This window comes from Oncorhynchus gorbuscha, linkage group LG13 (assembly GCF_021184085.1).
Source record: "Oncorhynchus gorbuscha isolate QuinsamMale2020 ecotype Even-year linkage group LG13, OgorEven_v1.0, whole genome shotgun sequence".
NCBI lineage: Eukaryota > Metazoa > Chordata > Actinopteri > Salmoniformes > Salmonidae > Oncorhynchus > Oncorhynchus gorbuscha.
Window position 1 is genome coordinate 83,640,737 of NC_060185.1, and position 25,225 is coordinate 83,665,961.

The window sequence follows — 25,225 nt, forward strand, 5'->3', positions numbered from 1 at the left end:
CCTGAAAAAGGGACGTTTATTTTTTTGCTGAGTTTATATTTCAGTAAGATAGGATTTTTTGAATTTATAGCAATGGTTGTTAACTGTACTGCAGGGATGGAACGTAAAAGTCACAAAAAATGTAGGTTGTGGTGGTAGCTGCAGAGAGGTTTTTGGGTGTGCGAGACTTGACGTCAGCATACCACCCTGCATCCCACTGCTGGCTTGCTTCTGAAGCTAAACAGGGTTGGTCTTGGTCGGTCCCAAGATGGGAGATCAGATGCTGCTGGAAGTGGTGTTGGAGGGCCAGTAGGAGGCACTCTTTCCTCTGGTCTAAAAAAATATCCCAATACCCCAGGGCAGTGATTGCCCTATGTAGCGTGCTGTCTTTCAGCTGGGACGTTAAACGGGTGTCTGGGGTCACAAAATTACTATTATTATTTTTTATTAAAAAATATATATATTATTTTTTATTACTATGTTATTTATTTTTTTAAATTGTGAGTGTAGTGTTAGATGGTAGGGTAATACTTGATTTATTTATGTTTTCAAGCAAAGTATAAGGGAGTTGTACTCCGGTCTAGTAGGTGGCGGTAATGAAACATTTATTGGCTGCCAACCGCCGTTAAACCTCGTCGAGGAAGAAAAAGAAGTTGACGTCTGATTTGTACTTCTATGTTCTAAGTGAAAGTAAGCAACATCGAGGCCACGACACCGAACTTACTGTAAGTTATATGCATTTAAATGTATTTAAATTATCTGGACAGAAATACGTGTGTGAGGAAGAATACAAATAGCTAGGTAGCTAACTGGGATCGAAAGTCACACCATGACTCTTGACAGCACGCAAACACTGTCTCTGTTGTGTGCTGTCTGTGGTCAGTTAGCGATCTATTTCGTTGCATAATTCATGTTTTTATAGACACCAAAACACAGTGAAATGAAATCGGTGTTCAATGTATTTGTCAATAGATTGCCTAATATTCTGTGAGCTCGTGTGTTATGGTAACAGGCCCCCTAAATATAACCCATTGGTTTCATTTTGACATAAAGAGTTGAGATCGAAGCTCAGTGAAGGGAAATCAAAGCTGTGTAAAGGAAATAACAGTAACCATGGCTCCAACATTGGTAAGTAAAGTCCAGTCCTTTTGTTGTCCTCTGTCTCTATGTAGTCTATGTAGTTTTACCTGTTTGTTTAGAACATATTTACATTGTGTTTGTACCTTTTGTTGTCCTCTGTCTCTATGTAGTCTTATCTGTTTGTTTAGAACATATTTACATTGTGTTTGTAAAATGCATGAGTCATGACTGAAGAACTTTTTATAGTTCCCTGATCTGAGAACTTCCCCTTTCAAAACTGCATACTTGGCACTTTAACAAGATGGTGTCTAGCAACATTGTGCCAATACACAGATTGCTAAATCATTCTTAATGGTTTCATCATTTTATTTTATTTTTCACAGTATGATAAGAAGCCGAAGCCAGGAGATCTGAAAGAGATATTCAGAGGGAACTACCAGCACTGGGCTTTGTACGTTGGTGACGGCTTTGTTGTTCACCTGTCCCCACCCTGTGAGTAATACTCTTGATATAGTGTACTCAACAATGTATATACTGTAGCTATAGAGTACATTCAACTCAACTTTGACACTGATGATGTCTTGTCTGTGCACCCTCTCCCTTGAACCTTTCCCTCACCCTCACCCATGTCTCTTTGCTCCCCAGCCGAGGGACCTGGGGCCAGGGCCAACAGCATGATGTCTGTGCTCAGTGACAAGGGTAAGGTGAAGAAGGAAGAGAACAAGGACTTGGTAGGGCAGGATCAGTGGTGTGTAAACAACCAGTTGGATGAGAAATACCAGGTCAGTAGCAGTAAGTACATTAAGGTTGTGTCCCAAATGGCACCCCATGAGCTTCTGGTCAAACGTAATGAACTATGTAGAGAATAAGGTGCCATGTGGGACACAGCCTGTGTGATCCTGTGTGGCTCAGTTGATAGAACATGGTGCTTGCAATACCAGGATAGTGTTTTCCATTCCCACTGGGGCCACCCTTATAAAAATGTATGCATGCAAGTTCGCTTATGGATAAAAGCATCTGCTAAATGGCATGTAGTATTATTATATTATCATTATAGGTCAGACCCATACATGAGATACTGACGGAAGCCCTGGCCTATGTGGATCAGGAGATGCCCTACTCTGTCTTCAGGGGAAACTGTGAGCACTTTGTCACAGATCTGAGATATGGAAAGGCTGAGTCTCGACAGGTAGGTACAGTGGACTGGTGCTCAACGCTAGTTGTACTGTGCTCAGCGTAGTATATTTGTGAGTCGTAATAACATTCTCAACTTGGTCAAGACACACGTGAGTGTAGAGTAACTGGTGTACTTGTTGTTATACATTCAAAGCATCTATGCTGTGATACTGTTTCTGAATCAGTCATTCATTCAATCAATTCATTCAAATTAATGTTAGTCTTTTTCTGCCCAGGTTCGTCAGGTTGTGAAAACTGTGGGAATAGTGGCCACACTGGGAATAGTGGCCACACTGGGTATCAGAATCATTGCATTTGTCGTGGGCATCTTTAGAGGTGGAAGGAAGAAGAAGAAGAATGAAGAAAAAGAAGAATATAAGTGACCAACTGTATAATAGCTTCCTGAGCAGCCAGTCATCAATAAGCCGAATAGATTATTTTTTAAACTACAGTACTGCCATCGTCACTTGTATAATTCTGGGGCTTTCAGAAGGAAGGGTTGAGTATTTCCATAATATTTTTATTTTTTACAGTTAAACAGATATGAATTGAAAGCACAAAAGGAGGAAAAGTGTCTGGTTATAATTCCAAGGTATACAGCCTTGGAGGGGCCATAACCTTGCAGGCTTGCTAGACTAAACTAGCTGTTTAAAAAATGTTGACAGTTACTTATAAGCTATGATGTTTCCCTACTAAAGTTTTAACATATTTATGTAGACTCTCTTTATAATGGGATAAAATGGTATTCCACTGTAGTTTTAATGTTTCTATCATGAAGAAAATTGTCTAAAGGACCCAGGGCTTTCGAGTGGCACAGCATCTAAGTGCTAGAGACATCACTACAAACCCTGGTTCGATTCCAGGCTGTATCATAACCGGCGCACAATTGGCCCAGCGTCGTTAGGGTTTGGCTAAAGAAGAATTTGTTCTTAACTGACTTGCCTAGTTAAATAACTAAATAAAAGGACCCACAGAACTACTCCTGGTTAGGGTTGAAGTGGATACATCTAATGCTGCTTGAATCGCTTCGTAATGACTGACAGCATTATGAACAGGTGCATCAAAGCAGTGACCAAGAGACTGAAAAACAGCTTCTATCTCAAGTCCATCAGACTGTTAAATAGCCATCAGTAGCACCTTAGAGGCTGCTGCCCTATAAATGGTTTAATTTGGAAGTTTACATACACCTTAGCCAAATACATTTCCACAATTCCTGACATTTAATCCAAGTAAAAATTCCCTGTCTTAGGTCGGTTAGGATCACCACTATATTTTAAGAACACGAAATGTCAGAATAATAGTCGATAGATTTATTTCAGCTTTTATTTCTTTCATCACATTCCCAGTGGACCAGAAGTTTACATACACTCTTTCTGAGGTCTTGGCTGATTTATTTTGATTGACCCATAATATCCTTTTAGGGATAGGGCTGTCTACTGCCCCCGCTGGAATAATTGCGTGCCCATAGTAAACATAATTATTTTTTGTCAAAAGTTGCTAATATATGCAAATAAAAAATATTATTGAATAGAAAACACTCTAAAGCTTTTAAAACCGTTTAAATTTTGTCTCTATGTAAAGCAGAACTCTCAAAATATGCATTCTCCCAAACTATCTCTTCTCATCTGAAAAGTTGGGCCACCTTTGACGTCATCGCAAACACCCTTCCCAAACAGTTACAGCTCCAGGAACAGTCTCCACGTGTTCAGCTTGATCTCAGCTTTCAATGGGGCTTGTCATTGTGAGAATCGCCCGCTCGCAAGAGTTTGAGCACGCGGTAAGCTCCCAGTCACTCAAAAACACCTGTCACTTTTCTGTGTGCAGTGGTCAAGTCCCCTCTTACTTCCAAGATCGATTGAACGGTGCCTGTGTTTCTGTTTGTTCTCAAAATTGCTGTACACCTTTATAACATGTTAAAGCTTGATTATGAAGTTAGTTTGACAAGTTAACTCGACATATAATATATAATTTCAACGTTTTGGTGCGCACCCACTTCAATTTTGCGTACATTTCGACCGAAATGTGGGTATTTTGAGAACCGAAAGACGCAGACTTGAAAACTAAACGCTGGTTTGGTAAGTATAATCCCTTCCAGGTCGTTTGATGGAAGAACAACAAAGGTAAGGGAATATTTAATGTATTAATTTTGGGTTTCTGTCGACTCCAAGATAGAGGAGTCATTATGCTAATGTGGGAGCTCCGACTCCCTATTATAGCCTAGTGAACGCAAAATGTAACGTTAAAATTAAATGTAACACAGCAATTGCATTTAGAAGAAGTGTATCTTGCTATACATATGTAAAACATGCATATTTAGTCAAAGTTTATGATGTGTATTCCTTGTTAGCTGACGTTATCTGCCGGAGCTATTTCATTTCTCAGGACATTTTAGTAGCATTTTTTGAACGATGCGTAATTGTAAACAGAGATTTATGGATATATATATAGCATATTATTGAAAAAAAAAATGAATGTACTGTGTAACATGTTATATTACTGTCATCTGATGAAGATTTCAAAAGGTTAGTGAAATGATTTTTTTTTTAATCCTGCGTTTTGTTGATTGCATATTTTTTCCTACTTGGCTATGCTAATGAGCTATGTCTGCGGTGGTGGTTTGACATAAATATGTGCTATGTTTTCGCCGTAAAACATTTTAGAAATCTGACTTGCTGGCTAGATAAACAACTTGTTTATCTTTCATTTGAGCTATTTTACTTGTTAATGTGTGGAGGTTAAATATTTTTAGGAATATTTCTTGCGTTCCCTGCGCCACATTCCAGCTGGGGGGGTGGGGGCGCGTTCCCAAATGGGAACGGGTGTCTCTAATTAAGCAAAGAGGCACTGAGTTTGAAGGTAGGCCTTGAAATACACCTCCAATTGACTCAAAGGATGTCAATTAGCCTATCAGCAGCTTCTAAAGCCATGACATCATTCTCTGGAACTTTCCAAGCTGTTTAAAGGCACAGTCAACTTAGTGTATGTAAACTGTCCCACTGGAATTGTGATACAGTCAATTATAAGTGAAATGATGTCTAAACAATTGTTGGAAAAATGACTGCATGCACAAAGTAGATGTCCTAACCGACTTGCCAAAACTATAGTTTGTTAACAAGACATTTGTGGAGTGGTTGAAAAACTAGTTTTAATGATTTCAATCTCAGTGTAGGTAAACTTCCGACTTCAACTGTACATAGACTTGAAATCGCTGTCCACTTTAATAATGGAACACTGGTCACTTTAATAATGTTACATATTTTGCATTACTCATCTCATATGTGTGTACTGTATTCTATTTTATTACACTGTATCTTAGTATATTCCTCTCTGACATTGCTCGTCAAATATTTATATATTCTTAATTCCATTCCTTTACTTCGGATTTGTGTCCATTGTATTGTTGTTAGATGTTACTGCACTGTTGCAGCTGGAAACACAAGCATTTTGCTACACCCACAATTACATCTGCTAAACATGAGTATGTGACCAATAAAATTTGATTTGAACAAATTCTTACTTTATTTAAATGTTTGATTGAAAATATTTGAAATCATAACTGTTGTTTCATCTTTAAAAAATAGTTTGAAGAGTTTGTTTATTAAATATTGATTAACTGAATCTTATTAGCATTTTCTTAGATTTAGTCTTGGCATCCTCTTTGATTTATATTTGTAAATGTCTACATAACTTATACTTGTCTTAGTAAACAAAATAAACACCTCTGTTGGCCCACTGCAAGTCCCAGAAGGAACTTCAGTGGATTTGGATGTTGACTCTTGGCAGAAGTAGAAATTGTTCTGAATATCTTTGTAAAACACTGCACACGCTTTCACATAAAACACAGGCTGTGTATTTTATAGTCATGGTTTATTTAGGAATTGTACACAAGAATCCACCTTTATAAAATATTGCATCTGATTTTACTGTCTTCCATATGAACTTCCCTCCCTACCCATCCACAACATATTTAAATCACAGCACAGCTCATCTGACCACATAACACCAGTAAATAGTGCTGCCATCCAACAAAGGCACAAACAGAATGTCAGGACCCAGTTACGAACCCGGGTCTCCGGAGTGAGAAACAGTCACTAAACCAACTGAGCCACGAATAGTCAGCAGAACCCAGAGGATGAGGCAGACACAGCAGTACTTGATAAGCAGAACCTTCCCTTTCCCTTGACCCAGCCAACTCTAACAAGATAGTTGGACAGAAATATTTTGCACTTTATGATTTGATATTAAATAACTCGTGACTCCATAAATATATAGGAGGAATCTACAATTTGACTTGAGCCCGTTTGAATCTGTATAATAATCCTAACAGTAGTAATTATCGTGTTCTGGGTCAGTTGGAATGATTGATGTGCATTGTGTTTGGGGACAGGTAAAGTACAAAGTCTGAGTACCAGAATGATTCCATGAGGGTTGAATAGGAGCCATGTGTCTGGGGTTAAGGATGATGGATCCTAATAAATGTTCTAGAGCACTGTCTAATATCCTTACAGTTTTATATCATTATATACTCTTAATATGAATATATAGATATTTTATATTCTTAGAGAATGAAGGTAGTGTTAAGTTTCAGCTCTTTGTGTATGAGAAGTGTAATTATCTAGTGGACTGCAGACTGTAGGAATGTGTACTCCCAATAACTAAGGCACGGAGGAGCAAGAAGGTTCCGGACTCAGGCTGGGACACGAGAACACCAAGAGGAACAGACTCAGTTCCTGTCCAGAAACAGAGACTGATTATTTATCTGCCTAGTCGGAAGGTATAAATATACAGGATGTCCTTGTGTGACCTCTAGGTGTGCTGTGCAGCTGCAACACCCACTGTGGTGAATAAATCTAGCTTGAGTTTTTCTCAGAGTATGTCTGGATTATTGCACCAGAAATTACAACCTAACAACATTGATATCATTTATTTATAAAAACATGTTCAGATTTTTTTTGTCACAGTCCTTTTCAGACAAATAAACTTCTTTACAACGTAAATATGTGATGTAATGTTTAAACCCCAGAATAGTCTGGATGAGTCCTGTCTCTTATCCCTTTCTCAAACAATAAGCAGCTTGCACCGTCGTCCAGTTCACAGTTTCTCTTGTTCTTTTGATTATGGAATGTTGATCCTGCCATACAGTCCTCTCTGTGGGAGTCAGGGAAAAGTTATCACAGCACACTGTCTGCTTTGCTTCCAGTCTTCCGCCAGCCCTCCTTTTTTCCCCCAGTCAGTCCAGTTTCCGAGCGCCCAGTTTGAGAGGACCCTTAGCTGCCTTGCGTTCTGCCCGTTTGGCCTCCAGTTCTTTCCTCCTCTCCTCACGCTTCTTCTTGGCCAGCTCTGTCTTGCTTAGGCCTGCTTAGGAAATAGAGAGAGACATCTGTTATCGTCTGTCTTGAGGCTTATAACATGAATAGCATCTTGTTAAATGACTCCCTGGTTTCAGATCTTTGAGATAAATAATGGAGTAGAGATGTTAGAGCAGGTTGAGACTCACCTGGACTTCCGCCCACAGACTCCCAGCTCTCCTCGGCTCCCCAGTCTCCAGCAGGCTCTGCACTCCAGCCATCACCAACCTAGCATGAACCAGAAAACACATGCAAAATGCACATGCATTAAAACACACATGTGCCGTCCTTCCATTTCCACATCAAAACCATTCCCCACTTAGTATCAAAACCAAACTTTTACATTTTGACAAACCTGCTTGTCAGTTCTTCAAAACAAAAAGCCTACTCCTGTCAAAGTATTTTATTTATAAAGCCCCCCTCCTCTCCTCACCATAGCAGTGGGGGTGGGCGTTGCTCTCTGAGACACATTGGCGAGGAAGTCAGTCTGTGTGTCTCCCTTAATGTCCCAGTCATACTCGCTGGCTAACCGAACCCCCTCCGGCAAAGCAGCACTCTTAGTGGCTGGCGCAGTCCTACCCTCCTCCTCCCAGTCATTGCCCCACCCATCCTCTCCCGGTGAACTCTGACCCTGGATGTCAGCCTCCTTTTCATTGGACCAGCTGTTGTCGGCATCCCAACCCGAGCTGCTCCAATCAGAGCTCTGCTTTTTTACTGCCTCAGAGGAGGCTAGAGACACCTAGATGGAAACGGAGACAGCAATGAATGAAGTTTCAGCACTATAACGGTCATGGACCACTGTTCAGTAGGTTGGAACTTGTAGCACTTAGCAGAGGAATATGTAAATACATTCCTGTCATTTAGCAGACACAGCCAGAGAGAATACAGTTTGTGCAATCATCTTAAGATAGCTAGCTAGGTGAGACAACCACACATCACAGTAAGTACATTTTTCCTCAAAAAGTGTTGAGTGGTAGTTACTTTACAGTGCCATTATCTTTGACTTTTTTTCCAAACACTCTGCCTCCCTGAATAACCCTTAGGTCTAAATAAAACCAGAGACGTACTCCTCTGACACTGGCCTTCCTTTTGACTGATGACATTGCTGACCAATCAGAGGAGTTCCAGTCATCTGGGTCAGCTGCCTGTACCTTCTCTGCGTCCTGGGGGGGGGGGTCGAGAGACTTTAACTTAATTGATCAAACAGAACACCATTTCAATGTTTCCCATGTTCAGTGACAGTTGACGTCCCTCGGTCCCAGCTGTCAAATCCCACCCCAAATCCCATTCATGTCAATTACAGTTGAAGTCAGAAGTTTAAATAAACCTTATCTAAGTACATTTAAACTCAGTTTTTCACAATTCCTGACATTTAATCCAAGTAAAAATTCCCTGTCTTAGGTCAGTTAGGATCACCACTTTATTGTAAGAATGTGAAATGTCAGAATAAAAGTAGAGAAAATTAATGATTTCTTTCAGATTTGATTTCTTTCGTCACATTCCCAGCAGGTCAGACGTTTACATACTCTCAATTAGTCGTTGGTAGCATTGCCTTTAAATTGTTTAACTTGGGTCAAACGTTTCAGGTAGCCTTCCACAAGCTTCCCACAATATGTTGGGTGAATTTTGGCCCATTCCTGCTGACAGAGCTGGTGTAACTGAGTCCGGTTTGTAGTCCTCTTTGCTCACACACGTATTTTCAGTTCTGCCCACAAATTTTCCATGAGATTGAGGTCAGGGCTTTGTGATGGCCACTCTAATACGTTGACTTTGTTGTCTTTAAGCCATTTTTCCACAACTTTGGAAGTATGCTTGGGGTCATTGTCCATTTGGAAGACCCGTTTGCAACCAAGCTTTAACTTCCTGATTGATGTCTTGAGATGTTGCTTCAATATATCTAGATAATTTCCATCCTCATGATGCTATCTATTTTGTGAAGTGCACCAGACCCTCCTGCAGCAAAGCACCACCACAACATGATGCTGCCACCCCCGTGCTTCACGGGCTGGGATGGTGTTCCTCGGCTTGCAAGCCTCCCCCTTTTCCTCCAAACAAAACGATGGTCATTATGACCAAACAGTTCTATTTTTATTTCATCAGACCAGAGGACATTTCACCAAAAAGTATGATCTTTGTCCCCATGTGCGGTTGCAAACCATAGTCTGGCTTTTTTAATGACGGTTTTGGAGCAGTGGCTTCTTCCTTGTTGAGCAGCCTTTCAGGTTATGTAGATATAGGACTCGTTTTACTGTGAATATAGATACTTTTGTACCCGTTTCCTCCAGCATTTTCACAAGGTTCTTTGCTGTTGTTCTGTGATTGATTCTCACTTTTCGCACCAAAGTACATTAATCTCTAGGAGACAGAATGTGTCTCCTTCCTTTCCTGAGTGGTATGACAGCTGTATGGTTCCATGGTGTTTATAATTGTGTACTATTGTTTGTATAGATGAATGTGGTACCTTCAGGCATTTGGAAATTGCTCCCAAGGATGAAACATACTTGTGGAGGTCTACAATTTTTTTTCTGAATTCTTGGCTGATTTCTTTTGATTTTCCCATAATGTCAAGCAAAGAGGCACTACGTTTGAAGGTAGGCCTTGAAATATATCCACAGGTACACCTTCAATTGACTCAAATTATGTCAATTAGCCTATCAGAAGCTTCTAAAGCCATGACATTTTCTGGAATTTTCCAAGCTGTTTAAAGCCACAGTTAACAAACAGGTTTTAATGACTCCAACCCAAGTGTATGTAAACTTCCGACTTCAACTGTACCTCTAAACTTCCCCAGTCCTCGTCATCCCAATGGTCTCCAATTGGCTCCTCGTCCTTCTCTGTCACCTTAGGGGAGTCTGATTGGATAGCAAGGCCAGAAGCAAAGGGTAGAGTCATGGAGGCCGGTGGTGGTTTAACTTCAGAACCTGGAGGAAGGGGAGATGGAGGGATGAAAAGAACGGTGAGGTGAAAGGTGAATGTAAGTTGTGGACTGATGGGTACAGCTTTGCCAGTTCATCCTATGTTTCTGTGGGGGATGCCACCCTAATCTACACAATGACCTAAACAGAAACATATATAAGATCTGAGTGAATAAGAGGTATCATGTTCATAACTCAGTTCCTTACCCACGGGTACCCCATCTGTCACAGGGTTCCCTGTGCGAGGAGAGGCAGTACCAGCAGCAACAGGTGTGTTGTTGGCCGGGCCGCCCACCTCTGCCCCCGGGCCGGTTCGGATGAGCTTGGAAGTCAGAGAGGACACCCCCGTCACTGCCCAGCCTGCCCAACTGGCTGCTGCCCCCACCGGCTGGGCTGATGACATCACATCCTTTTCTAGGGTGAATGGGAGATAAATAGACACTCAAAGGCTGTACTCAGATTCCTAACGAGCATAGCGCAATGACTGGAAGTCTTCAGGTACAGCTAGCGCTAGTTACATGAGTGAATGCTATCTAACCTCCTTCATACTGACTATCCTACCATTCTGACTATCCTACCAATCCTTGACTTCGGCGATGTCATTTACAAAATAGCCTCCAACACTCTACTCAGCAAACTGGATGCAGTTTATCACAGTGCCATCCGTTTTGTCACCAAAGCCCCATATACCACCCACCACTGCGACCTGTATGCTCTCGTTGGCTGGCCCTAGCTTAATATTTGTCGCCAAACCCACTGGCTCCAGGTCATCTATAAGTCTTTGCTTGGTAAAGCCCTGCCTTGCCTTAGCTCACTGGTCACCATAGCAGCACTCACTCCAGCAGGTATATTTCACTGGTCACCCCCAAAGCCAATTCCTCCTTCGGCCGCCTCTCCTTCCAGTTCTCTGTTGCCAATGACTGGAACGAGTGCAAAAATCACTGAAGCTGTAGACCCATATCTCCCTCACTAGCTTTAAAAAACAGCTGTCAGAGCAGCTCACAGATCACTGTACATAGCCTATCTGTAAAAAGCCCATCCAACTACCGCATCCTCATACTGTTATTTATTTTGCTCCTTTGCACCCCAGTGTCTCTACTTGCACATTCATCTTCTGCACATCCATCACTCCAGTGTTTAATTGCTATATTGTAATTATTTCGCCACTATGGCCTATTTTTTCCTTACTTCCCTTATCCTATCTCATTTACACACACTGTATATATACTTCTCCTATTGTATTATTGACTGCATGTTTGTTTATTCCATGTGTAACTCTGTGTTGTTGTTTGTGTCACACTGCTTTGCTTTATCTTGGCCAGGTCACAGTTGTAAATGAGAACTTGTTCTCAACTGGTCTACCTGGGTAAATACAGATTAAATAAAATACTGAACACAAAAAAAATGACAAAAAATGCAGATGCAGATATGCAGATAAAGGACTTCATTGCCAAAACCCTGCAGTATCCCTTTAATGTGAGAACAGTGCTTGTTTACAGACCTATTTCAGCCAGCTTGGTTGGATCTTCAGAAACAGTCTCCAGCTTTGTCAGGAAACTCTTGATGGCTTTGAACGCCTGAGGGAGGAAGGACAGATTATTATTTTTTCATCCAATTGGTGACAGATTTTCATGCAAATATTCTAAAATATGCATAAATAAAATATGCAGATTTTCCCACTAGAGATGCGTTTCCATCAAATTAACTTGTTGTGGATAAAAGTGTGTGTGTGATGATGTAGTGCACATAAAAATTACCATGTACCGAATAAAAAATACAAGTTAAATGGGTTTCCATCGCATTTTCAACTCTACTGATGGTTTTGTCACCTGAAATGTTGCGTTATATAGTGAATGTCCCCACTCTGGTATTGGCATGTGTGCTAACGAACAGCTGGCAGATCCAGTGTGGGTATATAGCCTACATGATGAGTCTTATCGACTACAGAACAAGATTATTTTTATTTGTCAAACAGCAGCCAAGCATAGATGATCATGTCACCAGAATTACAACCCTCAATATGTATCAGAAAGAAGCATCAAGCTCATCACTGTGCACTTTCACCACCCTGTGAAGTTCATCAGAACTTATTTCATCTGCAGCCTAATAAACTGCATGCTTTCCCGAGTCGTAGTGGGAGGAGCCTACAACATGTCATCGCATGCCTCCAAGTTTACTTCCATATGATGGTTATTATATCAATATTTGCACATAAAAGCGCATCCACGGACATCTAGCATAATTACATCTTACAGACAAAAACATCCCACCGTATCGAGTATATATTTTTGTGTCGACATTTGGAAAGTTCATTGCCAAATTTGCAGTTTCCATCAGGCCTGTCGTAACCTTTTCTTTTATACGACATACTTTACTCGTGTAAAACAGTTGGATGGAAACCTGATAAGAGATGGAATGTTGCAATGAGAGTGTAGGGAAAAATAGATTGTCACACACAATTGCAGATGGAATTTTGCAGGGTGAAATCACAGAGTTTCTAAATCCAGAGGTGCAACATTGTGAGACTTCCGGGAACGCTTGTGATCAAGATCAGGCCGTGGTTTGGGGTTTGAGAAGTCAATTTTGTTCAGTTTCTCAAAATCTAAAAAGGCACAACTTTAACTTCGTGAGTGACACGTTTTTATTTTGGTCAAAAACAACAATACCAAAGGAGTGCTTTTGATTTGACAACTCGGTGCAAGACAACTGCAAGAGCTGATGATGCGTTTCTACGTATGAGCTTAGCTAGTCATCATTGTCGTGACATCGCCTACAAGTGTGATCGGGATTTCTATTGGAGAAGCAGCTTTGGCCTGTGTTTTTGTAAAATATTTCTAAACAGAATGTTAAATGTCCCAGTCCTGTGGTTCAATGTGTGAGGGGTGTAAGGTGTTTGTAGTGCTTCTCACCTGATCTCTAACGTTCTTGTCAGGGTCAACAGTGAGGGTACAGACCGTTGGCAGTACTCGTGCTGCGCTCTCCGTCACACTGTAGTAGTTGTGCGTTGCTGCGAAGCCCAGAACCCCGGCCGCCCGAGAAGCGGGAAATGGGTCCTTAGTGGCCCGAGAGAACGCAGAGATCAACACTCGCTGCCGCGTCTGTGGAGGGACGGAGAGAAGAAATGGGCAGGCAGAGGGAGGGAGAGAAGAAATGGTCAGGCGGAGGGAGGGAGAGAAGAAATGGTCAGGCGGAGGGAGGGAGAGAAGAAATGGTCAGGCGGAGGGAGGGAGAGAAGAAATGGTCAGGCAGAGGGAGGGAGAGAAGAAATGGTCAGGCAGAGGGAGGGAGAGAAGAAATGGTCAGGCAGAGGGAGGGAGAGAAGAAATGGTCAGGCAGAGGGAGGGAGAGAAGAAATGGTCAGGCAGAGGGAGGGAGAGAAGAAATGGTCAGGCAGAGGGAGGGAGAGAAGAAATGGTCAGGCAGAGGGAGGGAGAGAAGAAATGGTCAGGCAGAGGGAGGGAGAGAAGAAATGGTCAGGCAGAGGGAGGGAGAGAAGAAATGGTCAGGCAGAGGGAGGGAGAGAAGAAATGGGCAGGCAGAGGGAGGGAGAGAAGAAATGGGCAGGCAGAGGGAGAGAAAAGGGGAGATGGGTAAAGAGAGAAAGTGAGTTACCCCAGCGTTGAGGTAGGGGGCGATCTTCCCCAGGCACACGGTGGTGTTGCAGCGGATTGGTCCCTGCTCGTCTCTCGCCTGCAGTCGTGCAAAGTGCCTCATCAGCTCCTGATTCACATTACTCTCATTCAGCTTGGGGGCCAGCAGCAGCATGGACTGGGAGACGAAAAGAAAGACAGAGGCATAAAAAACAAACAAGAACAGAGCGTTGGGAACACCATTAACCACAGGGAAGGAACCCTGTCAGTTCCACTTGAATGAAGAAGTGAGTGAAGCCATCAGGTCGTGTGAGTATGTTAATCACAGTCTGACAGACTGGGTGAGCCAGTTATACCTTGACAGTCTGTTCTCTGATGGCTGGGTTTGTGTCTGTGAAACCGTGAACAACATGAGGGAAGATCTGCGAGTTCACCGCTGCATCGTTTAGATACTGAACAAACTGCTCCATCTGAAGGAAAGAGAGATGAGGACAGGGTTGGAAAGAGGAATAAAACAAGAGATCTGCAGCAAACATTCATTCTGGTGTAATGGCCGTCTCTGTACTCTGACGTGTGGTACTCTGTACCTGTTGAAGCAGTCGTATCCTCATGGCCCGGTCTGTAGAGGAGAACATCTTTACAATGACAGGAATGATCTTCTGCTGGTACTCCTCCGCAGACAGGAACTTACCCACCTGACAGACACAGAAAGAACAGGGAGAGATGGTAGAAGGAACCTTCTGCTAAACACCAGTCTGAAAGTCAACAGTGAAGAGGCGATTCCGGGATGCAGGCCTTCTAGGCAGATTTCCTCTGTCCAGTGTTTGTGTTGTGTTCTTTTGCCCATCTTAATCTTTTCTTTTTATTGGCCAGTCTGAGATATGACTCCGGGCCAGCATCCCGGAGTCGCCTCTTCAGAGATTGGTGTTTTGCGTGTACTATTTAATGAAGCTGCCAGTTGAGGACTTGTGAGGCGTCCGTTTCTCAAACTAGACACTAATGTGCTTGTCCTCTTGCTCAGTTGTGCACCGGGGCCTCCAACTCCTCTTTCTATTCTAGTTAGTGCCAGTTTGCGCTGTCCTATGAAGGGAGTAGTACACAGCCTTGTACGATATCGTCAGTTTCTTGGCAATTTCCCGCATGGAATAGCCTTCATTTCTCAGAACACGAATAGACTGACGAGTTTCAGAAGAAAGTTCTTTGTTTCTGGCCATTTTCAGACAGTAATCGAACCCACAAATGCTGATTCTCCAGATACTCAACTAGTCTAAAGAAGGGCAGTTTTATTGGTTTTATTACGGTTTTCAGCTGTGCTAACATAATTGCAAAAGGGTTTTCTAATGATCAATTAGCCTTTTAAAATGCTAAACGTGGATTAGCTAACACAACATGCCATTGGAACACAGGAGTGATGGTTGCTGATAATGGGCCTCTGTACACATATGTAGGTAGATATTCCATTAAAAACCAATCGTTTCCAGCTACAATAGTCATTACAACATTAAAATGTCTACACTGTATTTCTGATCAATTTTATGTTATTTTAATTGCACAAAAAAATTTGCTTTTCTTTCAAAAACAAGGACAATTCGAAGTGGCCTCAAAATTTTCAACGGTAGTGTGTGTGTGTATACAGTTGGAGTCGGAAGTTTACATACACTTAGTTTGGAGTCTTTAAAACTCGTTTTTCAACCACGCCACAGATTTCTTGTTAACAAACTATAGTTTTGGCATGTCAGTTAGGACATCTACTTTGTACATGACATAAGTAATTTTTCCAACAATTGTTTACAGAGATTATTTCCCTGTATCACAATTCCAGTGGGTCAGAAGTTTACATACACTAAGTTGACTGTGCCTTTAAACAGAAACAGAACAGAAATTTACAGATAATGATGTCATGGCTTTAGAAGCTTCTGATAGGTTAATCAATTGAGTCAATTGGAGATGTACATGTGGATGTATTTCAAGGCCTACCTTCAAACGTACCTCCAAACACCTGAAGGTACCACGTTCATCTGTGCAAACAATTTGAATTCAAGTATAGTCACCATAGGACCACTCAGCCGTCATACCGCTCAGGAAGGAGATGCGTTCTGTCTCCTAGAGATGATCGTACTTTGGTGCGAAAAGTGCAAATCAATCCCAGAACAACAGCAGAGGACCAGGTGAAGATGCTGGAGGAAACAGGTACAAAAGTATCTATATCCACAGTAAAACGAGTCTTTAGACATAACCTGAAAGGCCACTCAGCAAGGAAGAAGCCACTGCTCCAAAACCTCCATATAAAAGCCAGACTACGGTTTGCAACTGCACATGGGGGCAAAGAACGTACTTTTTGTATAAATGTCCTCTGGTCTGATGAAACAAAAATAGAACTGTTTGGCCATATATGGCTTAAGGACAACAAAGTCAAGGTATTAGAGTGGCCATCAGAAAGCCCTGACCTCAATACCATAGAAAAGTTTTGGGCAGAACTGAAAAAGTGTGTGCGAGCAAGGAGTCCTACAAACCTGACTCAGTTACACCAGCTCTGTCAGGAGGAATGAGCCAAAATTCACCCAACTTATTGTGGGAAATTGTTTGACCCAAGTTAAACAATTTAAAGGCAATGCTACCAAATACTAATTGAGTGTATGTACACTTCAGACCCACTGGGAATGTGATGAAAGAAATAAAATCTGAAATAAATCATTCTCTCTACTATTATTCTGACATTTCACATTCTTAAAATAAAGTGGTGATCCTAACTGACCTAAGACAGGGAATTTTTACTGGGATTAAATGTCAGGAATTGTGAAACTGAGTTTAAATGTATTTGGCTAAGTTGTATGTAAACTTCCGACTTCAACTGTGTGTGTGTGAGATGTGTGTGTGTGTGTGTATATATATATACATACATATATACACACACACACACACACACACACACACACACACACACACACACACACACACACACACACACACACACACACACACACACACACACACACACACACACACAGTCTTCTTCAGACATATTACATATTCTATCCATCATGTCTATACATCCCATCATGTGAACAAAAATATTCATGCAACATGTAAAGTGTTGGTTGGTCCCATGTTTCATGAGCTGAAATAAAAGATCCCAGAATCTTTCTATACGCACAAAAAGCTTATTTCTCTCAAATGTGGTGCACAAATTTGTTTACATCTCTGTTAGAGAACATTTATCCCAAGAAACTCCTACCTAACAGGTGTGGCATTTCCACAAAGCTGATTAAACAGCATGAACATTAAAGTTACACCTTGTGCTGGAGACAATAAAAGGCTACTCTAAAATGTGCAGTTTTGTCATACAACACAATGCCACAGATGTCTAAAGTTGAGGGAGAATACAATTGGCATGTTGACTGCAGCTATGTCCACCAGAGCTGTTGCCAGAGATTGAATGTTAATTTCTCTTCCATAAGACAACTCCGTCGTTTTAGAGAATTTAACAGTATGTCCAACTGGCCTCACAACCACGTGTAACCACACCAGCCCAGGACCTCCACATTCCATTTCTTCACCTGCGGGATCTTCGGAGACCAGCCACCTGAACAGCTGATGAAACTGAGGAGTATTTCTGTCTGTAATAAAGCCAATTCTGATTGGCTGGGCCTGGCTCCCCAGTGGGTGGGCCTATGCCCTCCGAGGCCCAACCATGGCTGCACCCCTGCCCAGGCATGTGAAATCCATAGTTTAGGGCCTAATGAATTCATTTCAATTGACTGACTTCCTTATATGAACTGTAACTCAGTAAAATTGTGGAAATTGTTGCATGTTTCATTTATATTTTTTAAGCTGATCATGAGAATGCCAAGAGTGTGCAACGCTGTCATCAAGGTAGAGGGTGGCTCCTTTGAAGAATCTAAAATACACTGCTCAAAAAAATAAAGGGAACACGAAAATAACACATCCTAGATCTGAATGAAATATTCTTATTAAATACTTTTTTCTTTACATAGTTGAATGTGCTGACAAAAATCACACACAAAAACTATCAATGGAAATCAAATGAATCAACCCATGGAGGTCTGGATTTAGAGTCACACTCACACTGGAAAACCACACTACAGGCTGATCCAACTTTGATGTAATGTCCTTAAAACAAGTCCAAATGAGGCTCAGTAGTGTGTGTGGCCTCCACGTGCCTGTATGACCTCCCTACAACGCCTGGGCATGCTCCTGATGAGGTGGCGGATGGTCTCCTGAGGGATCTCCTCCCAGACCTGGACTAAAGCATCCACCAACTCCTGGACAGTCTGAGGTGCAACGTGGCATTGGTGGATGGAGAGAGACATTATGTCCCAGATGTGCTTAATTGGATTCAGGTCTGGGGAACGGGTGGGCCAGTCCATAGCATCAAAGCCTTCCTCTTGCAGGAACTGCTGACACACTCCAGCCACATGAGGTCTAGCATCGTCTTGCATTAGGAGGAACCCAGGGCCAACCGCACCAGCATATGCCTCACAAGGGGTCTGAGGATCTCATCTCGGTACATAATGGCAGTCAGGCTACCTCTGGCGGGCACATGGAGGGCTGTGCGGCCCCCCAAAGAAATGCCACCCCACGCCATGACTGACCCACCGCCAAACCGGTCATGCTGGAGGATGTTGCAGGCAGCAGAACGTTCTCCACGGAGTCTCCAGACTGTCACATGTGCTCAGTGTGAACCTGCTTTCATCTGTGAAGAGCACAGGGCGCCAGTGGAGAATTTGCCAATCTTGGTGTTCTCTGGCAAATGCCAAACGTCTTGCACGGTGTTGGGCTGTAAGCACAACCCCCACCTGTGGACATCGGGCCCTCATACCACCCTCATGGAGTCTGTTTCTGACCGTTTGAGCAGAAACATGCACATTTGTGGCATGCTGGAGGTCATTTTGCAGGGCTCTGGCAGTGCTCCTCCTGCTCCTCCTTGCACAAAGGCAGAGGTAGCGGTCCTGCTGCTGGGTTGTTGCCCTCCTACGGCCTCCTCCACGTCTCCTGATGTACTGGCCTGTCTCCTGGTAGCGCCTCCATGCTCTGGACACTACGCTGACAGACACAGCAAACCTTCTTGCCACAGCTCGCATTGATGTGCCATCCTGGATGAGCTGCACTACCTGAGCCACTTCTGTGGGTTGTAGACTCCGTCTCATGCCACCACTAGAGTGAAAGCACCGCCAGCATTCAAAAGTGACCAAAACATCAGCCAGGAAGCATAGGAATTGAGAAGTGGTCTGTGGTCACCACCTGTAGAACCACTCCTTTATTGGGGGTGTCTTGCTAATTGCCTATAATTTCCACCTGTTGTCTATTCCATTTGCACAACAGCATGTGAAATTTATTGTCAATCAGTGTTGCTTCCTAAGTGGACAGTTTGATTTCACAGAAGTGTGATTGACTTGGAGTTACATTGTGTTGTTTAAGTGTTCCCTTTATTTTTTTGAGCAGTGTATATTTTGATTTGTTTAACACTTTTTTGGTTACTACATGATTCCATGTGTGTTATTTCATAGTTTTGATGTCTTCACTATTATTCTACAATGTAGAAAATAGTAAAAATAAAGAAATCCTTGAATTTGTACGTGTGTCCAAACTTTTGACTGGTACTATATCTATATACACACCAGGACACACGGACTCTGACATTGCTCGTTCTAATATTTCTTAGTTCCATTCTTTTACTTTTTAGATGTGTGAATTGTTCGATATTACTGCACTGTTGGAGCTCGGAACACAAGCATTTCGCTACACCCACAATAACATCTACTAAATATGTGTATGCGACCAATAACATTTTGTTTGTAAAAAGGGCTTAATAAAATATGTTTGACTGATTGAGGAATGGTGGGAAATCATTAGTTGCCAAAAGCTTTCCCCCTGAAGAAATGGCTTTAACTCAAACCACTTCCAATGATTATGCTTTACATAGATATTACATAGTTTTCCCACTTCTGCATAAAACAGAGGAGCAATTCAATGCCAGGCCGGTGATTCCTTCTGAATCCCTCCTCGCTGCCTCCACAGCACACATACCTTAAACAGAGGTGTGAGGACGACAGCACCAGCATTGCCAAACTCAAAGGCGGTGAGTAGCTGTGGCAGCACCTTGTGCTTACAGAAGTCCTCTGGGAATGAGTCCAGGTTCTCACTCAGGTCCTGAAAAAACTGATGCTTCTCTGCTGGGTCTTTGATCTGGATCACATAGATATATGTTAGATAGACATAAGATACATAGATATTTCACACTTCACAGAATAAAACATTTTATTTCAATGAAAGCTGTATCATCTCTATCGTGTCAAGCTTTTTCTATAGCGGAGATGGAGGTTACGAATTGTACCTGGATCTCCTCAAGGAAAAGGTTGCTCTCCACAAAGCTGTTGCTAAGGAATCCTCCAGGAGCTCTGCAGTTCTGGAGGAAGCGAGCTGGGTTTGGCCGGGCCCTGGCGTTGGCCCCTACCAACTCACAGTAGTGTGGCACCAATGCTTTTGGGATCTGAGGGACAACATACCATAATACATTTCAATTCAATTCCAATTCATTCATGACCTTTGATATTTTGACAGGATGATATTAGAATCACTTTAGGATTTCCTTAAAATGTGTGATGCTCTGGTAAAATGTTAGAAGGTAAAGGGTGGGGGAGGAGGGTACCTTTCCGAGGGAGCGTAAGGAGGAGGTTCGGGGCAGTGGACCATTGAACACTTCCCAGATCAGACAGCCCAGCCGCCACACATCCCCAGCCCTGGAACAGAGATATTTTTTTATTTAAAGAACAAATTCTTATTTACAATGACGGCCTACCCAGGCCAAACCCAGACAACGCTGGGCCAATTGTGAGCCGCCCTATGGGACTCCCAATCACGGCCGGATGTGATTCAGCCTGGATTCAAACCAAGGACTTGCACTGAGATGCAGTGCCTTAGACCGCTGTGCCACTCGGGAGCCCAAGAGATATACTTCATACTACAAATATTAAGTATCTTCAGAATACATCAAGCATTGAACTAAAACCTTTGTATGTGAGATACCAGCAATACAATTTGCAATGAAATCAGTATTTTACACCCTCTCATTCTTAACTGATTGTCTGTCAGTCTCACCATTTCTCTCCACCGTTTGGTGACTCAGGGGGGTCGTATTTGTCCATGTCAGAGTGAACAGCTTTAGCAGAGGGTAGTGATGTGGAGGCGTCCTCGTTCTCTGGGGTCATGTGGTCCAGACCGCCAAGCTTCCATTCTCCGGCTCGGTCCACAAACACAGACCAGATACCCAGGTTGTTGTGAAGGAGGTGGCAGTCATTCACCAGGAAACTAAGGGCTTTCTACAGGGGGAGAAAAGCATGTGTGAGCAATTATTTTATTTTACTGTTGATATGGATTGCTATGTATTAAACATGATTTTAGGTATGGGAAGACGTAGACAGAAGTATTCCCTTGGGGGAAGTTAGTCTACAATCATCTGTTGTCACGGAGTACTGATGTTTCTACCTTCGACCTGTTTAACTGCCAGTATCAACTGTCTGCCAGTGTTGAATGTTATGGTTACATTTTGGCACCATTCTGGGCCTGGGACACACTGATAATGTATGTGTGAGATTGTGTCATTCTGTAGCAGCTGATGTTGTGACTTCCTATGAGCCTTTCGGGATGGTGTTTAGAGAACATTCAGTACTGCATGATTAACATAGAAAAGGGCCTTCTCAGAGAAGATGGAGAGTCACCTTTCCATTGAAAAAGAGATTGATAGAGAGAAAGAAAGAGACAGAGAAAGGGAGAAGGATAATGGAGTAGAGGTGGAAGAGGCTTGATAAAGGACAAGCAGAACTCAACATACAGAAACACATGAGGAAATCAGAGCACTCATCTCTCCTCCAGTCTACTGACCACAATCTGATGAAGGCCCCAGGACATCTCCAGATCCCCAGAGCCCCCCCGGTCTGACTGGGCCTTCAGGTGGGCTGCCAGGGGGGTGACCTGCTCTGTGACCAAGTACAGGCTCTTCTCTGTCTGCAAGGCACCAGAAAGAGACAACATTAATGCATTCATGACTTGGTTAAAATGTGCATTCCAGTCTTGTAAGTATTTTTCTATTATATGGTGAGTACACCAACGACTAGCACACTAGCTACTGTTTCTCTATAGAACTGGTAGACAGGGGAACTAATTGATTCAGTCGATTCTCACCACAGTCTGCATGAAAAACAATGAAAATAAAAACAGATACAAAAGAATGCGACAATAGTGACAGAAAAAAAGAGTGTTGTTTGCCTTTTAAATATCAACTATATTGTGATGTATTTGGGGTGAAACACATAGACACACCTCCAATCCATCTACGTAGGCCAGGATGTTGGGATGTCGAAGGGTCTTCATGCGTTTGAACGCTGCCTTTGCTAGCTGGGTCTGTTCCTCTGTCCCGGTTGACACCTCGTACACAAACACTGATACTGGCTCCCCACCTGTCTGAAGAGAGAGATGTCAAAATGTGACAATGTCATGTTTCATCATTGGTATGAGGAGAGATGTTATTGTGGTTTAGGAGAGATGAAGTTACAGTCTCCTTGGTGAGGCCAGAGGCCTCAACCACACTCACAGGAGAGGTGTTGTTTGGTTCTGTACCTTGCAATAAGTGTTGTTGTCATGTCAAGACAGTTTGTCTCAGTCTAGTAGCTATTTCAGGTGAAACACAGAACGACACCTAGGCAAGTCTGCCATCAAAGGTTCTACCATTGCATTCCCATGGCTTTGAACAATAAGTAAAGGAAACAATGCAACCTTTGATGACGATCGAACTAGATAATGTTAGCATCTAGTTAGTTAGCTACCAGTGTCAAAACAAGACTGACACTGTGCAAACATCATTATTAGTCATGATATCAGTGGTGGAGAGTACTTGAGTAAAAGTAGGAATAATTTAATAGAAAATGACTCAAGTAAAAGTGAAAAACATCCAGTAAAATATTACTTGAGTAAAAGTATTTGGTTTTAAAATATACTTAAGTATCAAAAGTAAATGTAATTGCTAAAATATACTTAAATATCAAAAGCAAAAATAATGTCAAATTCTTTATATTAAGCAAACCAGACGTCACCATTTTCTTGTTTTTGTATTTATTCTTGGATAGTCAGGGATTCACTAATTTACAAACGAAGCGTGTTTAATGAATCCGCCAGATCAGTTGCAATAGGGATGTTCTCTTGATATGTGCGTAAATGGACCATTTTCCTGTCCTGCTAAAGTATTCAAAATGTAACGAGTACTTTTGGGTGTCAGGGAAAATATATGGAATAAAAAGTATATTATTTTCTTTAGGAATGTTGAAGTAAACGTTAAAGTTGTAAAAAAAATATAAAAACAAAAAACGACTTAAGTAACGCTAGTACTTGAAATTATTTTTTACACCACTCCATGAAACTAGTTGGTCGAAATACATTTCGCATGTAACTAGCCGACGTTGCTAGCTCGTTAGGTTACAACAGTGACTGGCTGGCCAACGTTAGTTAGTGGAGATTGACGTGGCCCTTCATAAACAAAACCTACTAGTTAGGGATCTATACTAGCCTAGCAGTAACGCTAGCTAACAGTGCTGTTTTAGTTTCTATAGGCGATAAATATCCTGACAATGTTATATATATATATATATGATAGTGATAATCTTGTATGGAAATGACATACACTTTCATCCCAAAAATAACTAGCTAGCGAGACCTTGCCTTGTATCAGTTAACCGCTACGTTGCCTAGCTAACAAGACATAATTATTCTGTTTAAATATATTTCCGCCCCCACAATTTGATTTACCTTTCGTTTGCCCCGATGTAGTGTCCATATTCCGGACGTTTCTTGAGTTTCAGGTAAAATTTCATAATTAAAGTCTTTGACTGGATCCCGAGCGAAAAAGGCCCACATCTCTGATATATTCCAGCCTAAATCAAGTAAACAACAACTTTGGCGAACCGCAGCCTGCTAAGCAAGCTGGCCACCCCAGAGAAATCAGATCCTTACGTGCCACACCTTGGGAAAAACAGTGAGCGGTGACTCAAATGTTGACTTCTTTCTTCCAGAATTAATATTTTAATACCAACAAATAAAATATGTTTGTCTCCGTGGTCATGGGACCACATTGACCCTGTCGTTTTACAGCAATGAGGTCCAACTCGGTTAGAAATATGTCTCCAACCAGTAGGTTGCGTTGTTTCGACTACCAGGCAACGGTTTTTGTATGGAGGTCAGTGTCGAATTTAGTCAACCTCAAAACATGAATGGCTTATTTGCTACGTGAGGTTTATTTGATCGAATATACATTTCGTAATGGTTAAGTTGTTACGAATGTAATGATATGTAGTACACGTGACATTCCGTCAACTATGAGAAAACACACTTTACATCAGTTGTCTCGGATGGATATTCATCAAATGGGCTAGTAGCATAGCATCGCTGCAACCTATTTAATACAGGCGCTTGACGTCAACATAGAATATTCTAAAAAAATAATTACAATATGTATGTGTAACCGATGTTAAATGGCTAGCTGGTTAGCGGTGGTGCGCGCTAGTGGCGTTTCAATCGGTGACGTGACTTGCTGAGACCTTGAAGTGGTTCCCCTTATCTGCAAGGGCCGCAATGGATAACGATGTTTCGAGCGTCTCTTGTTCGCGCCCAGGTCGGGGCGAGGGGGCAGACGTAAAGTTTATACTGTTACATTGATGCTGTTGACCCGGATCACTGTTTGCTGCGGAAAAAGGGGGCTTATTTTTTACTGGTTCTCCATGGAAATTGTACCCACAAACCTGACATGGCAAGCCCCATGCTCTACCAACTGAGCCAGACAGAACCGGTTTGTATATTTAGTAAAACATGAGATTCAGTAAATGAGACATGCTGAATGCAGTGCGATTGTATTTGACATGCACCATTGCCTCTGGTACTTGCTGATGAATCCTGTCAGAGCAGTTTACTGATCACTGTACACAGCCAATATGTAAACCTCACACCCAACCAACCACCTCATGTTCCTTATCCTCTTGCACCCCAGTAGCGCTACTTGCACATCTAACACCAGTATTAATGCTAAATTGTAATTGTTTAGCCTCCATGGCCTATTCATTGCCGTAGCTCC

The 25,225-nt window shown here is 42.2% G+C and overlaps 2 protein-coding genes across 4 annotated transcripts; one reads left to right on the forward strand and one right to left on the reverse strand.

The window, feature by feature from the left end:
* Positions 1 to 578: 578 nt before the first annotated feature.
* Positions 579 to 3,389, forward strand: LOC123993612 (phospholipase A and acyltransferase 4-like). Its single transcript, XM_046295954.1, has 6 exons — positions 579 to 704; positions 1,033 to 1,107; positions 1,443 to 1,551; positions 1,705 to 1,841; positions 2,117 to 2,248; positions 2,472 to 3,389. The coding sequence occupies exons 2-6, from the start codon at positions 1,093 to 1,095 to the stop codon at positions 2,616 to 2,618; spliced, it is 540 nt and encodes a 179-aa protein (XP_046151910.1). The 5' UTR covers positions 579 to 704; positions 1,033 to 1,092; the 3' UTR covers positions 2,619 to 3,389.
* A 3,755-nt stretch (positions 3,390 to 7,144) lies between these two features.
* On the reverse strand, positions 7,145 to 24,298 carry LOC123993610 (N-terminal kinase-like protein). Of its 3 annotated transcripts, none has more exons than XM_046295952.1 (18): positions 23,908 to 24,298; positions 22,429 to 22,569; positions 21,991 to 22,113; positions 21,208 to 21,428; positions 20,759 to 20,849; positions 20,444 to 20,599; positions 20,137 to 20,295; positions 14,676 to 14,783; positions 14,445 to 14,558; positions 14,111 to 14,266; positions 13,408 to 13,596; positions 12,000 to 12,075; positions 10,706 to 10,912; positions 10,359 to 10,504; positions 8,651 to 8,746; positions 8,017 to 8,322; positions 7,733 to 7,811; positions 7,145 to 7,590 (listed from the first exon to the last, which is right to left on the reverse strand). In XM_046295952.1, exons 1-18 carry the CDS (start codon positions 24,013 to 24,015, stop codon positions 7,466 to 7,468), a joined length of 2,601 nt encoding a protein of 866 aa, XP_046151908.1. In that variant the 5' UTR covers positions 24,016 to 24,298; the 3' UTR covers positions 7,145 to 7,465. The 3 variants fall into 3 exon arrangements, with proteins under 3 accessions (XP_046151908.1, XP_046151909.1, XP_046151907.1); XM_046295953.1 differs by having other exon boundaries at positions 7,145 to 7,593; positions 24,121 to 24,297; XM_046295951.1 differs by having other exon boundaries at positions 7,145 to 7,593; positions 23,908 to 24,297.
* Positions 24,299 to 25,225: the final 927 nt, after the last annotated feature.

What these genes read in the sequence shown, in the direction of transcription:
- LOC123993612 (XM_046295954.1), top strand. An exon ending in AGTTGGATGAGAAATACCAG is followed by an intron (nt 1,842 to 2,116) that starts GTCAGTAGCAGT and finishes TTATCATTATAG; the next exon opens with GTCAGACCCATACATGAGAT. An exon ending in GAAAGGCTGAGTCTCGACAG is followed by an intron (nt 2,249 to 2,471) that starts GTAGGTACAGTG and finishes TTTTCTGCCCAG; the next exon opens with GTTCGTCAGGTTGTGAAAAC.
- LOC123993610 (XM_046295951.1), bottom strand. Translation starts at nt 24,015, where the DNA reads ATGTGGGCCTTTTTCGCTCGGGATCCAGTCAAAGACTTTAATTATGAA. An exon ending in GGGGCCTTCATCAGATTGTG is followed by an intron (nt 21,429 to 21,990) that starts GTCAGTAGACTG and finishes CTCCCCCTGTAG; the next exon opens with AAAGCCCTTAGTTTCCTGGT. An exon ending in GGAAGGCCAGTGTCAGAGGA is followed by an intron (nt 8,323 to 8,650) that starts GTACGTCTCTGG and finishes GTTTCCATCTAG; the next exon opens with GTGTCTCTAGCCTCCTCTGA.